A 17,330-nucleotide genomic window follows, 5' to 3' on the forward strand; every position below is an offset into this window, starting at 1 on the left:
CTGGTCACCTCCTCCCCATGCTGTGCTGCCCAGTGCAGCCATCTGGGAGCTGACCTTGTTCGTGAAGACAGGCAAAAAAAGCATTGAGTACATTAGCTTTTTCTACATCCTCTGTCACTAGGTTGCCTCCTTCATTCAGTAAGGGGCCCACATTTTCCTTGACTTTCTTCTTGTTGCTAACATACCTGAAGAAACCCTTCTTGTTACTCTTAACATCTCTTGCTAGCTGCAACTCCAGGTGGGATTTGGCCTTCCTGATTTCACTCCTGCATGCCCAAGCAATATTTTTACACTCTTCCCTAGTCATTTGTCCAATCTTCCACTTCTTGTAAGCTTCTTTTTTGTGTTTAAGATCCGCAAGGATTTCACTGTTAAGCCAAGCTGGTCGCCTGCCATATTTACTATTCTTTCTACAAATCGGGATGGTTTGTCCCTCTAACCTCAATAAGGATTCTTTAAAATACAGCCAACTCTCCTGTGACTCTCCAAGGCAGCGGATAAACCAGGAATGTCCATTCCTGACCGGGACAGCCTCTTGGTGTGAAAGGCAACCTTTAAACCTGGGAGAACCAGGCATACCCTCTCCCAGGGTTTCAGTTCCCCTGAGGGAAAGAGAACAAGAAATAGGGGGGAGGGACAAGGGTCCTTATGCTAAAAACTATAAAAATTACTCCGGCTAACTACCAGAAACGAAACTAAGAACTAATGCTAACTAGAGAAAAATGCAGTTAAGGTAAGCTCAACTCGGACGCTGCTGAGCCTCCATCTCAGGCCAAGGCAGTTGAGAAGGAACTGAGGGCGGCTCACCCACACAGCCCTATAGCCCCGGTGCACAAGGCTGCGGGGGGATTGGGGGGGGGGCACATGCATGTGATCCGACGAAGTGGGTATTCACCCACGAAAGCTTATGCTCCAATATGTCTGTTAGTCTATAAGGTGCCACAGGACTCTGCCACTTTTACAGGTCCATCAATGGCTATCAACCAAGATGGTCAGGGATGCAACCTCATAGAATCATAGAATATCAGGGTTGGAAGGGACCTCAGGAGGTCATCTAGTCCAACCCCCTGCTCAAAGCAGGACCAATCCCCAATCAAATCATCCCAGCCAAGGCTTCGTCAAGCCTGACCTTAAAAACTTCCAAGGAAGGAGATTCTACCACCTCCCTAGGTAACGCATTCCAGTGTTTCACCACCCTCCTGGTGAAAAAGTTTTTCCTAATATCCAACCTAAACCTCCCCCACTGCAACTCATGCTTGGGGTGGTCCCTAAGCCTCTGACTGTCAGAAGCTGGGACTGGACGAGAGGGGATGAATCACTCAATAGCTGCCTGGTCTGTTCATTCCCTCTGAAGCACCCGGCACCAGCCACTGTTAGAGACAGGACACTGGGCTAGACGGACCTTTGGTCTGACTCAGTCTGGCCGTTCTGATGTTCCCTGGCCAAGGAAGGGTCGAGGGCTGACCGCCAGGGCAGGCCCAAGTCCCATTACACTGCAAGCCGAGGCAGAGCTTCACAGGAGTCACAGGGTTCTCTGCATGGCCGGGAGGGGAGCGGAGGGAGCCTGATACAGAGCACAACCTGTGAGAGGGGCCCAGCACACGCTCCCTCAGGGGGGAAGGTAAAGGTGTAAAAATCAGCATTTAACCCTTCTCCAACTGCTCATTAACAATACAAATCATTACTTTATAAAGGGACACTTCCTTTGTCATAAATTATAAGTGCAGGAGGGACCACTGTGATCTAGTCTGACCTCCCACAGAACAATGGCCATAGGACTTCCCTCAATTAATTCCTGTTTGAACTAGAATCTTGGGTTAGAAATGGTCAGTAAAGGAGAATCCACCATGACCACTGGTGAATTGTTTCAACAGTAAATTACCCTCTCTGTTAAAAATGTACATCTTACTTCCAGTCCAATTTTGTCTAGCTTCAACTTCTGGCCATTGGAACTTTTTGGACCTGTCTCTGCTCGACAAGAGGACCCATTAATAAATGTGTGTTCCTCATGTAAGTACTTACAGACTCAGCAAGTCACCCCTTAAACCTTCTCTCTGCTAAACTGAATAGATTGAGCTCCTGGAGTCTATCACTGTAAGGCAGGTTTTCTAATCCTTTAATCATTCTCATGGCTCTTCTCTGACCCCCTCTCCAATTTAACAACATCCTTCTTGAACTGTGGGCACCAGAACTAGATTCAGTTTTCCAGCAGCAGTCTGTTTGGGACCTGGGGCCTGGAAGACTTACCCCTGGGCAGGCTGGGAGGGGCTTTGGTCCCCTAGGGAATCCAGATGCTCCAGGGCAGGCCTCCCTCGACAGTCGCTGTTTCGGGCAAGGGGCTGACACCCTGGTATGCCAGTCTGATTCAAAGGCCCATGCCCTGGCAGAGTGAGCGTCAGTAGCTTGGGGAAGCAGAGCATAGCTCGCCCTCTGCAGCGCCGCAGAAGATGCCTAGAGCACACTTAGATTTTGCTTGATGCTTGTGGGGTTCTGCACTACTGGGATGGAGACGGAGGGAGCCTGCTAGAGAGAGGCTACACCGGAGCATTAGAGCCTCAGTTCCCCAGCTCAGGAGAGCAAGAGGAGCTAGATGCTGAAATGAAGTCACTACTGCATGAAAATGAGTAAAACTAGTTTTAAAACAAAGCAGTTAAAAGAAACTGACCCACCAGCTTGTTCCACCACTGGCGGCAGGATTCCCGGTGCCCTGACCTGAAGGCTGGGCTTAATCTTGGACCCTCCAACAACAGTGCAGATCCCAGAGGTGAGAGGCCTCTTGTGAATGAGAAGGTGCTCACAGAAAAGACTCCTGGTGACCAGCCCCTAACTTGTTGCCCTCCCCAGCCCTCCTGAATGCTCCACTCTCTGCCAGGCACACACCAAGAGCCTCCTGCTTTATATGACTGCACAAACCTCAGACACCACACCACCACCTCCTCACATACAGGGCACCTGCCTCACCTGAGTGTCTGGGGAACCAAACTGCTACGACCCTCATCCACCCAACCCCACCCCTCCTGCCTCCCATCACCCCCACATGACAAGCTAGGTCCGACATGTAGCGTAAGCGCCCAGAGCGGGGCCCTGTGCACCACCAGGGTGGTGTTCTAAAGGTAAAAGGGACAGAGCTCCTCTCCAAAAGGAAGCAGCCACTCCCTCCCCAACAGTGTTGCCACCTGTCCCAATAATTCATGTTCTCTTTGAAGCCCCAGCTCCTGGAGCCAGGTGATCAGGTGAGAATATTGCTTTCCTTTTTGTTTACTTACCCCACAGTAACTGTGGTTTGTTGAGGTGTTTGTTGTCCGTGCAGATTCCATTGTAGGTGTACATGCACTTCATGCACATGAGACTGGAGATTTGAAATAGCCATGTCCCTTGGGGCCCTTGCGCCCTGTGCAAGGACAAAAGGGCAGAGCAGCATCGACCCTAAACTAAACTAAACTGGGAGGAGTGGTAGATACGGTGGAAGGTAGGCATAGGATACAGAGGGACCTAGACGAATTGGAGGATTGGGCCAAAAGAAATCTGATGAGGTTCAACAAGGACAAGTGCAGAGTCCTGCACTTAGGACAGACGAATCCCATGCACCGCTACAGACCAGGGACCAAATGGCTCGGCAGCAGTTCTGCGGAAAAGGACCTAGGGGTTACAGTGGACGAGAAGCTGGATATGAGTCAACAGTGTGCCCTTGTTGCCAAGGTGGCAAACGGCATTCTGGGCTTTATAAGTAGGAACACTGCCAGCAGATCGAGGGACGTGATCATTCCCCTCTATTCGACATTGGTGAGGCCTCATCTGGAGTACTGTGTCCAGTTTTGGGCCCCACACTACAAGAAGGATGTGGATAAATTGGAAAGAGTCCAGCGGAGGGCAACAAAAATGATTAGGGGACTGGAACACATGACTTATGAGGAGAGGCTGAGGGAACTGGGATTGTTTAGTCTGCAGAAGAGAAGAATGAGGGGAGATTTGATAGCTGCTTTCAACTACCTGAAAGAGGGTTCCAAAGAGGATGGATCTAGACTGTTCTCAGTGGTAGCAAATGACAGAACAAGGAGTAATGGTCTCAAGTTGCAGTGGGGGAGGTTTAGGTTGGATATTAGGAAAAACTTTTTCACTAAGAGGGTGGTGAAGCACTGGAATGTGTTCCCTAGGGAGGTGGTGGAATCTCCTTCCTTTGAGGTTTTTAAGGTCAGGCTTGACAAAGCCCTGGCTGGGATGATTTAGTTGGGGATTGGTCCTGCTTTGAGCAGGGGGTTGGACTAGATGACCTCCTGAGGTCCCTTCCAACCCTGATATTCTATGACCCTCCCTCTGCTCCCGGCAGTTGCAGCCAGACGGTATCTGGTGAGCATCCCACCCACTACCCTCCTTAGACTTTAAAACCAATTTTTCATCCAACCTTGGGACGGAATCTTCCCAGTCCCATTGAACTGGACAATGACGAAGAAGAAAAGCTGTCGGTATCTGCCCCCCTCCTCCCCAGCCCACTCCTGTGCACAGGAACAAGCTGCTTTGCACACACCACACCACCTGGCAGATTCCAAACCCTGCCCCCATCCTTTGATTGGCTGATCCCTATTGAGACGGACATATCCAGGGATGCTCAGCTCAAGCTAAATCTGCCGGAGAGCAGTCCACAGGGGTCACTTTAGACCCAGAAGTGACAGTCACAGGCTGGGCAATCCTGGATGTGTGGTTCCTAGAAGAAGACTTGCATACAGCACCTGTCAGGGGGGGCTCTGCCCTAGGCAGCAGAGATAGTGGGTCAGACACTTGCCAAGTTCCATCTGGCTGCCATAGGCCGTGGCTGCTCCGCCCTTTGTGCGGCCGCAAGAGGCGGCACAGGGCACATGCACAGCCCCAGACACGGCTATTCAAGACTCCACTCACATGCATGAGGTACATATGCACCTACAGTGGGATCCACCTTGGCGACAGCTCAAAGAAAAATAAGTTTCTTACCAGCATAGCTGCAGAGAGAAGCTTTAAAATGCAGGCAGGAAAGAAGAGACCCTTTCACTGGTTACTCAGTAAATTCCCCCGATTCTGAAGTCTTGGGGTACAGTGAGTACGACAGAGGCGGCCTCAGGGTTAGGCCTGAAGCGTTGACCAACTTCAGCACTGACTTCTGGGGGTAGCCTGACCCGGCAGGGAGGAGACTGAGCTGCAGGTCAGCGGAGCTAGCCTATCACTCCTGCTTCCCAGCCCAGCCCATGGGATACTGCCTTTCCGGAGCCACATCCCCTCCCTGGATCAGTCCAGGCACACTGAACAATGGCTGCTCTGGGTAGTCCCATTTGGATCAGAACAACCCAGAGCAGCCAAAAGACTGCCCCTCCCACACCCCCACCATCTGTTCTCTTCCTCCAGTTTCTCCTCCTCTGCACCAGCAGCAACCCCCCCGCCAGGGAGACAGTCAGGCTGGCTTCCTCTCACTCCCCGGCTCTTTGGGCCATCCCCATACAATGAGTCAGCTCCCACCAGAGCAGAGTTTGGGAGCCTCACATGCTCAGCACTATGCTCTTGGCGGCAGGGCCTGTCTTTGTACAATGCCTGGCACAGAGGGGTTCTGGCCAAGGACTGGGGCTCCCAGGTGCAACAGTAATACAGACCATAATGTGCTGGGCAGCTCTTGCTGTTCACTGCAGCAGTGTGGGGAGGCTAGCTCTCCTGCAGAGACGGGTACTCACATCATCTTGACCCCCTCCCTGTCTGTGTGGTTGATCTCTGCCAGCACTGCATTCATGTCCATGTTTTTGGTCATTTCTTCTAGAGCGTTTTCAGGAATCATATCTGCACAGAAGAAGGAGATTACACCCACACTGTCCCAAACCCTGCCCAATTTGCCTGAGGGCTGCAGGAAGCCATGGGATGCAGCTTTGAGACAGCCACACTGCTCTGCAGCAGGCAAGGCACTGCCAAGGGATGGACACTCAAATGCTGCAGCCACCCCAAGCCTCGCATTCCAGGCTAAGCTTCCGGCTTCCCAATGCTGGGATGGCTGTAGGGTGGTGAGCTGCTGGAGTCTCCTGAAAGCACAGAGCAAATTGTGCCCTGGATCTCATACTCACGCTGGTGTCCAACGATACAGTGAGCAGCCAGTAACTTCATGGAGGGCACCTCGAACAGAGCTTGGTTGAAGAGGAGCTCCCGAGCAGTGGGACGTTTCCCAGGGTCCAGCTCCAGGCACTTCTGAATGAACTCCTACAAGGCAATAAGCCAGACATAGGAAGGCACATCAGACAGAGCCAAGAGGGTGCTGCTGCCAGGGGCCAAATCTGGGCCCTGCATGTCAACAGGCATATTCCTAACACCGCCTTGTACTCACCCTCTGCAAGGGGTCCTCCAGCAGCTGGATGGCGCTGTTAATAGCCTCCTGGGGCACATAGGATGACTCACCATTACCCTGGATTTCCAGCACCGCCATCTGCCAGCAGAAACAAACATCAGGCCCAGCTGAGCCCAGGTGGCCTAGTCACTCTACCAGAGTTCAGCCCAAGTGAGTTACTCCCGGAACTGGGGGGGCAGGGAGAGAACGGAGGGAAACTCCATATTGCCAACTCTTGTAATTTGATCAGATGGTATTTGGTGTTTCTTGTAAAGTACCAGCCCCTGGAGGCATGTGATTAAGTGAGAATCTCTGCATATTGTGCATATATTTTCATTCCTCATGGTTGTAGGGACAAGCCTGAAAGCAGGACTCTAACATGGCCTAATGGCTCAGAAAGCAAATAAAAGCACCCACTGTTATTTAAAATCATAGTTTCTCTCTCAGCTAGGTCCAATTTCCAGTCCAGCTCAGGATTTGCTGGGGTCTTACTCATGGTTTTTGAGCTCTCGGGGTTGACAATACTGGATCCAATTGTAGGAGAGTAACTGAGCTGGCTGCAGGGAATGGTTCCACCCCTGCACTCCCTCAGGAACCATCTGGACTGCTGCCATAAGTTTGCCAAAATTGTCCCTTCTCCCAGTGACTCCAGTGACCCAGAACGAGCTGGAAAGGCTATTTCCCCCAATACCATCAGAAAGGTAGCTAAGGAAATGCCTTCAGCACTGTTGCTACTCACAATTCAGAGGGAACCTCAAAGAGCCACCAAGGCTACCCCATCCACTTCCAATGGCAGCCCAACACACAGATGGGAGTGTTGTAATAACTGGGGTCTAGCTGCCTGAAAACAGTGTTGGAAAGAGAGTGAAAGCTCAAAGCATTACAATCACCTATGCCAACCGCGGACAGAGGAAGGCACAGACAGAGACTGAATTAGTCCAAACAAAGTTCAGCTGACACCACCCAAGAACTGTGTTGAAAGCGTCACTGGGATCCAACATGAGAGAAGAATCAGAATGGACCAAATTGGAAATTCGACCTAGTTGAGAGATAAACTATGGGATGGACTATTCTGCCCATTGCCCCCTTCTGAGGAGTCACGTGGAGGAAACAGACTCCTGGGGGATTCCCTTGAGCAAAGGCTGACAGGCCTCTGCTTCACTTCAGAGCCTGACTGATTGTGCTTGAGGAGCCTCAGTCATCAGGAGGGCCAGATCAGTGAGGACCCCAGACTGATATTCATGAGATCCTGCTCCGTTTTCCCCTCTCTCCTGTGCTTCTTTCCATCCCCCACTGCTTTTCACACCAGCAATGACCCGCACAGTCTTGGTATGGTGGGATGAAGTGGCACACGCACCTCTGCCCAGCCTGAGAAGCAACAGTGATGGAGCAGGACCCCCCCAAAACCAGTCCGATGGCGTCACACACCAGAGAGGTGAGCTAGGGTCCAAAGTCAAGGCTGACTTGCTAGCCCAGAACATCTGTCTGATTGACCAAGGCCCTTGCATCCCAAGATTAACAAAAAGCCATATTTCCTGCCCCTTTTCTAATCTCTTCTGCTAGTCTGTTTTGTCAAAGGCAGGAAAAGTAACCATCACTCACAACAGTCAACTCAAAATTCAACAGCACTAACCCTTTCTTCTCCACTAAGGACTGCTTGACAAAATAAGAGTGACAAATATCCTCTCTAAAAGAGGTCTGATAAGTTTTGATTATGTTTGTTTTGCATCACAATTCCAATTCAAAGTGCTCTCTGTTTGATTCTCTTTTTCCCTGTCTCCCCTAATCAATAAACTTCCAACTTTGGCATGAATGTTCTAGTGCAGTGGTGCTCAGACTTTCCCAGCTGTGCCCCCTGCCTGTGACGGAATGTGTTCATGCCCCTGCCCCCCACCCCATTACTGCACCGCCAAGGCTTTCTCAGCAGCAGAGCTTGGGCTGAAGGTGGAGCTGGTTTGGGGACAGAACCAACCTGGGGACAGAGCGAGGCTGCGGCTGGGGGGTGGAGAGGGAACGGGGGCAGAGCCGGGCTGGGGGCAGAGCAGAGCTACGGCTGGGGATGGAGAGGGAACGGGAGCAGAACCAGGCTGGGGACAGAGCCAGGCTGTGGCTGGGGGTGGAGAAATGAGCAAGGCTGTGGGTGGAGCTCCCTCCCTGCCCCCTGTGGAGACTGGCCCAGTCCAGGCCCACCATGCGCCACCCCAAATGCTCCTCTGCGCCCCCCTGGGGGGGTGCACACCACAGTTTGGGGACCACTGTTCTAGCGTTTGCCATGGGACTAAGCACACAGAGGTCTCTGTGCTCAAAACTCCGAACCATGTCTAACTCTTCAGTGTTGTGCAGCAACAGGGTCATGTTAAACACCTGTGGCTTTCTGGTCTCATTGATGCCATCAAAATTAACTCAACTGCAACCCCGGCAGCATTCACCGAGGAGGTCGCCTCAGCCATTTCCAATGACAAAATGTTTGCTTGATAGATGAAGGTGTCTCCAAAGCACCCGATCTTATCATAGAATCATAGAACAACAGAGCTGGAAGGGACCTCTGGAGGCCATCTAGTCCAACCCCCTGCCCAGAGCACAGCTCATCGGGGCAGAGCACTGCTGCCCTGGCACATAAGGACCAATAAAACATGATTCCCTCTGCAGTGACCAACTCAGGTTACAAACTGCTGCTCTCCTCAGATGAGACAATCAGTGAACTCCTCCTCAGGAAAACACGCTGCTCACTTAGAGTCGGCACTTTGAGACCCTGGACAAGAACTGGGGGAATTGTCATGTACACATTCTGTTTGGTCTCCTGTGGAAGCAGGCGAAAGTCTGTCAACTACTGCAGAGGCTTCTGTACTGTCCAGTTCGTCCTATGCCCGCACCAGATTCTTCATATCCCAGGCTGGGAAGAATACTATTGGACTGCGCTCTTCACTCCTTTCCTCTCGTCTCCAGCGGGGGCTGCCTCACCAGCTCCCTGACAAGACTGTCCGCTTTGTTGTTCCGGGGCATTTATTTGCCCCCATGTGTCACTCCCACTATTGATTTTCATGCTCCCCAGACTCAGGTTTCAAATTACCATATAGTCACTGCTGCATGCACTGAGAAATACCTACTTTCCATACAACCCTGAAGCGATGGACAATTAGCGAGGTCAGATGAGAATCCCTTGTTACCACAGACCCCTTGGAACTCAAGGAGATAGTTTAAGATTTTTGCTTCAAAGGGTTATTTTTGTGTTGTTAGTCTGGACCCCTCCCTGCGTCTCCTATTGTTAGGCCGCAGGGGCTTACATTATGGGCTGCAGAGTTCTCTACCTGGTCTGTTTCCTGAAACCGGTTGCAGATTATATTTTTTCTGCTGAACTCCCGATTCCTTGGCTCAGGCCTGGTGAACACAGGGACATAGGAATTTTCAGGCCAAATCAGAGCAAGGGTCCAACTACCCCCATCTCCTGGCTCCAAGAGTAACCAGCACCAGCTGCTTCAGAGTTAGGAAAAAGAAGCCCCAAAATGGACAATTATAGAATAAATTGCCCAGGGCCAGTTCTGTCTAATCTCAGGCAGATGGTTTATGCCCTGAAGCAGGAAGCTTCGTATTCCTTATTAAACTGTATCAAACCTGGGGTGGCTCAGATTCTCCATAAAAATTCATCCTCCTCCTTTGACTCCTACTAAGCTTCTGGCCTCAGTATCTTGTGGCACCGAGTTCCACAAGTTACTTGCGACATTTGGAACAGGAAAATCCACCCAAAGGAGACCAATACAGAGGACAGACACTGATGGAGAGGCCCCAACCCGCCCAAATCCTTGTCTAGCATGTTACTGCCAGTGGGGGGATGCAGCGGGGGGAGGGCATGGATCTTGGTGACATAAATGGTTGGACTGCTGCTGAGCGATTGGGGGATAATGAGTAACTCCAACAGAGAGGATTCTTGTTTCACTCAGACATCCCTCCCCGTGCCCAGAACATACCCCCATGCCATCTCCCTTCCCGCTAAGACAAGAGGAGCCCTGCCCACTCACCTCGAGCGCACACATCCCAAAGGAGTAGATGTCCACAGCAGTGGTGACATTGGTGACTTCTGTAACACAGGAACAAGGCTCCACAGTCAGTCCCCAACAGGATAGGCCCAGCACCTTAGAGCACTAGGAGCTGCCACACCAGGCAGTGAAATCCTGCAGACCCTTCCCCTCCACTACTATTCCAGGGACAAGGGCTCCCAGTGGCTGCAGATCAAGGCCACGCAGCCCCAGGGGGAGTAGCATTAGCTCCCCTTAGCTGCTGCCTCTCATGGGATATGCAGGTAATAGCCACCCACAGACCGGCTACTACCAAGACACAGGCCAGCCATACCACACCCAAGGCCTGCGGGCACTGTGCTGCTGTACTGTACCTCCGTACTCTGGGGCAAAGAAGTGCAGGTTCTTCTGCTCCTCACGACACGTCTTCACATGGTTGTTGATGGTGTCTGGTGCCACTGGAAGAGAGTCACAGATGCTTACAATGCAGTAATCCTTGCCAGCTGGGCCCCAGGCTGCTCAGGGGGACGGCACAGCTGTGCATACTGACCCCAGGCACCAGCTCCCTCATCTCACACGGAGGTGGGTGCTCCTTCCCCAGGCACAGGAGATCAGAGGGGCACTGGAATGTTTCTCTACCCTGTTCCCTTGGCTGCACACTCACTGAGGAGACCTGGTCTTGGGCTCAAACAGCAACTGTGGAGTCCCTGGCTCCTGCAGAGGAAGGAGCAGCTAAGCAAGGCCTCAAGTTTACAGCCAAGCCTGAAGGCTCCCAGCTCAGATCCACAGCATTCAGCCACTTGAAGCTTGGCTACAGAGGCACTGAGTTTCAGACAGATTGACAGCTCTGCAATGAGGCTACTTGTTCCACGACCAACAAGTTGTTGCTGGTGCAGATTCTGCTCTGCTCAGAGGGATCTCTCAGTAGGGCAGAGCCAAGCACAAAGACCACCAGTACAGAGAACAGATACCCTGATGGAGAAGGCCCAGCCAGCCCAGTGCCTCTGGGGGTCTACCTATGGATGTCTGCAGGAAGCCTCTGCCAGGAGCACTCAGCCTACTGGCAGCTGCAACATGGCACCAAACCCAGCAGTGAGGGCAAGCAGAGCAGCATGAGCATGTGGGGCTTCCGAGGGGAGGGGATAAGCTCCTGAGACCCCTCGCTCCATTAGGGGATTATGGACAAGTTTCCAAGAAGGAACAGCAGTCTAAACATTAGCCCCACAAGTTGTGGGGAGGAAAAATCAAGGTAAATAGAGAACACAAGGGTTCCCTCCTTTCTAGCACTCACCCCTCCCTGGAGCACAGCCACTCCTGCACCAAAGTCCTCCCAACACTACCTCATCTCCTTGTGACAGGGCATCCACACCCTCCCACCCACAATCCTACAAAGTAGCAACACTTAACTCGGAACGTTCTCCCACTAGTTACTCCTGGGAGAATTCTGCGCCACCGTGCACGCGCAGAATTCATGTCCCCTGCAGATTTGTTTTTTCTCTCGGCAGAAAATACACTCTGCCAGAGAGGCTCTGCAGTTATGCCTTTCAGCCACCAGGTGCTGCTGTGGTGCCAGAACAGAGGACAGCCAGCTCACCAGCCATAGCAGTCAGCCGCCGATAGGGAGGGGTCAGAGTCTGCGTTCCTCACAGCACCATGCCCGCGGGGCCAGGTGAGGAGGCATGAGATATGGGGGGAGACACAGAGAACAGGGCACACGGAGCTGCTGGGAGAGTCAAAGACTGGGGTTCAAAAGGGCTAGTGGGGAGAATGGACTGGGGTGCAGGGCCACACGGGGACAGGGGCAGATGTGCCTGACTGAATGGGAGAGGCTAGGGATCAGTCAAGTCTGCATGGGGAAGGCTCCCCAAAAATCCCCACCCCCCAAAAAACCCTGTTCCATTCTTCTTCCACCCACACCCAACAACCCTCCAGGTTTGCTCCCAGGCTCCCATCTAGCAATTACTTCCCTCTCCCCAAACCTTTGCCCTGTTTTTGAGGGGTGTGGGAAATACATTTCTGTATTGTAGTTTAACTGAGTTACTCAAAGGTCTGTATTAATATGCCTAGTAAGGAATCTATTTGTCAAAAAATGTCCAGAATCATTTTTGTCGTCAATTGTTACAAATATACTTGCTGACAGGTATTTTGAAATAAATTATCAAAATAATTGAAATTGGTGTGACTATTATTTTGATAAATAAAATACGCAGAATTTTAAAATATTTCTGTTTGAATGGGAGACTCCACACAGTGCTTGTTTCAAAAAGGTAGAGATTGTTCTATTCCAAAAGGAGGAACAACAGGGAGAAACTAAAATGAATTTCACACTGAGTGAGCTCAGACTAGTCCACAGCCTCAAGAAAGCCCTGTCACTTGGGCTGCAGAAAAGCCTTGGAGAACAGACTGTAGAGACAATCCTGCCCCAGGCTCCCAGGGGCTAGGACCTAACAGGGTGCTTTCATCTCTTATATCTGTGTTTCTATGAATGAACAGAGTGCTCTGCAACAAGAGAACAGAACTAGGAGAAGAAGGATGTCGTCACTGGAGACAGCTCAATGCGCAGCTGCAGTCAAGAAAAACAAAAATAATATTAGGATGCATAAGGAATGGCATAGAGAATATTAAAATATTCTGCCTTCATGTAATCAATGATGCAGCCTCATCTGTATACTACCTGCAGGATTGGTCATGCCATCCTCAAGGGCACTGCAAAATTAGAGGGGTTCAGAGAAGGATGACGAGAATGATCAAGGGCTTGGGAAAACTGCTCTGGAGAGAGTTTAAGAGATAAATGCAAGAGAACATGACAGAAGTCTAAAATAATGAACCGTCCAAAGAAGGGAGGTTAGGAGAATCTGTTCTCCCTGGTTCATAACACAAAAACACAGGGACATTCAATGAGATTAATATAGGTGGGATTTTCAAAACCGATGAAGTACTTTTTTACACAATGAGTAATTAGCTTGTGAAACTCTCTGCTACAGGAAGTCCTTGAGGCCAAGAAGCTACCAAGATTTAAAGAGGGACTGGACATTTACCTAGGTCACAAGAATATCCAGTGTCTTCATAATTAACAATAGTTCTGGAAGGAAGATTAAACCACCTGCTTTGGGGGTTAAACTAATCTGTAACCACCAGGTATTAGGAGGCTTCTTACATCTTTCTTTGGAGCACCTGGCTCCGGCCACTGGATGATATGGATTATGGACCTGAGCCATACTGGCAGCTCCTGGGCTCCCTAAATCTCCCAAGGGGAAAAGCAAAGCAGCTTACCAATGACGGGACATGTGACCCTCTCCTGTGGAGCAATACGCCCAAGGGGATGCACAGAGGAGCAGGAGCAGACCCCAGTGCTCCTGCCAGAACAGAGACTCCGAAGCAGAATGAAGGACTGAAACAACAGGGACCTCTCTAGTAACACTCCAGCTGCTCCCATTCCTGCTATAAACAGCTTCCTCCCTCACACAGTACTGCAGGGAAACTTACCAACACTAGCAACCCCACTGCCCAACAGGAGGCAAGCAGTGCAAGATACTAGCATCACAGACAGTACACAAACACCAAACGGCACCAGCGTCACAGCAAAGGACATACCTTGTTCCAGGTAGCGCCCCTACAGCTTCCACAGATGTCTGTTTCACAAGGGCAGGCTAAGGCACCGCACAGAAGTAGTCAAATGGGCCCCCTACTACCCAAGTCTCTGCCTGAACAGAGACCAGGACTGCAAAGAACAAACCATACGAGGCACTTTCCACACCAGGCAGAGTGTGTGGTCAGATGTTGGGCTGCGTGTGTGTGTTCTCCGCGTGCTGTCCCAGCTCTGCACAGACAGCTGGCACAGCAGACCTCAAGCGAACCACCCAATGACCACAAGATCCATTAAGGAGCAAAGGCACCCGCCCCGGTTTATTGTCGAAGTGCAGTAATAGCACCTGGCAGACTGAGGAGATTAAGACATGTAAGCCCATGACAATGGACACAGCTCAGTGAATGGCTGGTTTTTCCATTCCCCTCTAGGCTGGCCAGAGACACTCCCTTTGAGGTTCCATTTTATACATCCATAGAAACAAGTTACGTACTGCCCCTTTGACATAGTTAGTTGACACCCTTTGATGTAGCCAGTTACCACCTATCACCTTGTACATGTTTATCCATCACACGGTCATCCTGACTATCTTTAGGATGGGTCAGCGTGTTCCTGTTATCTTTAGGGAATGTGTTGATATCAAGGTGTTCTGGTATGACCCTTCTGGAATATGTCTGCGTGCGTGCTCTGTGTCCAGCACTTCTTAGGAAGGTGCGTTTCTGCAATATCAGCCCTTTGTTTGCCAGATTGTGAGCAGGCCCTGCATAACTCACAACCTGACTCTGCTTTATATCAGCAAAGTTTTGACCACTACTTTAGCCCAGGCCTCATACCAGGCCTCTGCTACAAGGCCGTAGGTCTCAGGCCCTCCTTCTACTACAGTGGAGAGCCTGCAGAGCAGAGATATGTACTCCCATGGAGTGGGGGAAGAACAAAGACAACACCCTTGTGCTTCAGCCTCCCCTCCCTCCTTTATCCAACTCAGTTCTAAACAGAGGTGTGACCCCACAGGAGCTGTGAGCAGAGGGGACAGTACCCGGCGGGGACCACTTCCTATGACAGGCCTACAAACTTGGGCCAAACTAATTTACAGGCTCTTCTAAAAGAGCGGTTGGGTTTTGTGTAAGTACAATGCAACTACTTTTGCTTAGCAGCCCCACATCATTAGCTAAACCTCAGTGTTCACTGATGATTCACTAATAGGAAGGGGGATCAGCATGGCAACCATGGGAGAAACTCAGCTGAGGACTTAGCACAGTTAGTAAAGAAGAGCTCGCTGCAGCAGGAGTGGCTTGCACTTCCAGGTAAGGGAAAGACAAAGGGAAGGCTGTCACCAAGTGAAGCAGAAGCGACGTTGTCTCCCACCCTCAGCCCATAGCTGTTGTATACCCACTTGACCTAAGGATACCGTTGGGACTGAGCAAGGAGAAAAATCCCTAGGAGTATTGCCACACCACAGAATATGCTCAGAGAAGTCAGATGCATTTGCTTTGCTGCTCTTAGGAAACATCAGACATGCCTATAAACTGTCGGAAAGACAACGTTCTCACAGGAAAAGCTGTCCAGAGCAGTCAAAGGGACAGCAAATTAAAGACCGTATGAGGCTAGCACACCCTTGTACCAAGCATGTGGCAGTTTACACTATGAGAAACCCTGGAATTAGTAGAGTGCCAATCGCAAGGCATATCCTGAGTGCATGGACCCTGCAGCAACGCAGAGAGCAACTGGGGAGAGCAGCAGCTGCCCGAAGTCAGGCTGGTTCCCCTCCTGAGGATGTGTTCACACAAGCAGCATGGACAAGCCCCCACGGTTAAGGGTCTCACCCACAGATCTATGGATTGATAGTAGATTCCTCCTGTTCACCAGAACCCCAGTGAGGCGAGAGCTAGATGAGTAAATCATCAGCACTGCCCTGCCGAGCCAGTCATGAGGTACAGGAGACCTGGAGAAGTGATGGAGATGAAAAAGCTCATGGCCAAATCAGGACGGCAAGCGCTGCAGAGTGGTGGCGATTCAGCACATGCCGGTTGGTCATGAATCAGCACCAAAACAATGCCCAGAGAGGGCGAGGGGCACTGTGCTACTGAAGGGACCATATTTCTAATATGGTGTAAAAGCAAGAACCTTCCCACGTGGGGCCAAAGACCTGGGGTTTGCCAAGCTAGGGTTTCCATTTGGGTCCTTACACAGTACTTGTAAGCATGTAACTGGATAGCTATGTGGCCCTCTAGACAGCAGTGGCGAGAGGGCTTGGTCACTGGGAGGAGCCAGTCCTGACTGGAATCCCGACTCCCATGACCTGCCGGGGAGTTTCTCATCCCTCATTGTTGATGTCTATTAGGAACAAAAAGAAACCTAACAACGGCACTGGTCCACTACTAGAATGAGATGTAGACATCTACAATCAATTTGTTCAGTAAAAACAGATGTAGTCATATAGGATGATGAAATATTTCCCATTCCAATAGTAATTCCCGATGACTAGAAACAGCCACTACTAAAGTTAGACACCTTTCAATTAATGGTGGTTTTCAATCATTCTGATAACAGGAGAGAAGTTCCAAGGATTGGAAGAAAGCTCATCTTGTGCCAGTGTTTAAAGAGGGCAGACGGGATGACCTGAGTAACTATAGCCCTGTCCGTCTGACACTGATCCTGGCCAAAATAATGGAACAGCTGATATGGGACTCAAGTAAGAATTAACAAGGATAATCTAATTAATTAATTCCTATCAATATAAGTTTAAGGAAAACAGATCTTTCAAACTAATCTGATAGCTTTATGATGAATTTATAAGTTTGACTGATAAAATTACTACTGTTGCGGTAACAGACTTCTGCAGACATTTGACTTGGTACTCCATGACTTTTTGATTAAAAACTAGAATACAACTTCAACATGAGACGAAAAAATTATTAAAAATTGGCTGATAGACTTCAACATGTAATTGAAAATGGGGAATCCTCCAATAGGTGCATTTCTAGTGGGGTCCCACAAGGACTGGTTCTTGACCTAGGGTATTTAACATTTTTGTCAATAAACTGGATGACAACAATCACTGATAAAGTTTGCAGGTGACAAAAGCTGGGGGAGTGGTAAATAATGAGGAAGTTAGGTCACTGATACAGAGCAATCTGGATCACTTAGTTGGCCTGCACCCAGTTTACCATGTGTGTTTTAATAGGACGTCATGCATCCAGGAACAAAGGATCCAGGCCATACTTACAGGATGGGGGACTCTATCCTGGGAAGCAGTGACTCAAAGAGATTTGAGGGTCATAGTGGATAATCAGCTGAATGTGAGGTTCCAGGGCAAAACCTGGATGCATAAGTAGGAGTCAGGTCATTATATTACCTCTATTTGGCACTGGGGCAACTATTACTGGAATACTGGGAACAA

At 50.3% G+C, this 17,330-nt stretch overlaps 1 protein-coding gene across 2 annotated transcripts in view; it reads right to left on the reverse strand.

Moving 5' to 3' along the window:
* NRBP1 (nuclear receptor binding protein 1) overlaps positions 1 to 17,330 on the reverse strand; it is a 75,002-nt gene that overhangs the window by 12,040 nt on the left and 45,632 nt on the right. For both annotated transcript variants that reach the window (XM_074947250.1, XM_074947249.1), the window contains 5 exons: positions 10,719 to 10,802; positions 10,348 to 10,406; positions 6,332 to 6,430; positions 6,075 to 6,207; positions 5,694 to 5,796 (listed from right to left, as the gene is read on the reverse strand). In XM_074947250.1, coding sequence (XP_074803351.1) covers positions 5,694 to 5,796; positions 6,075 to 6,207; positions 6,332 to 6,430; positions 10,348 to 10,406; positions 10,719 to 10,802 — 478 coding nt within the window. The remainder of the gene's footprint in view (positions 1 to 5,693; positions 5,797 to 6,074; positions 6,208 to 6,331; positions 6,431 to 10,347; positions 10,407 to 10,718; positions 10,803 to 17,330) is intronic.

This window comes from Natator depressus, chromosome 3, assembly GCF_965152275.1.
Source record: "Natator depressus isolate rNatDep1 chromosome 3, rNatDep2.hap1, whole genome shotgun sequence".
NCBI lineage: Eukaryota > Metazoa > Chordata > Testudines > Cheloniidae > Natator > Natator depressus.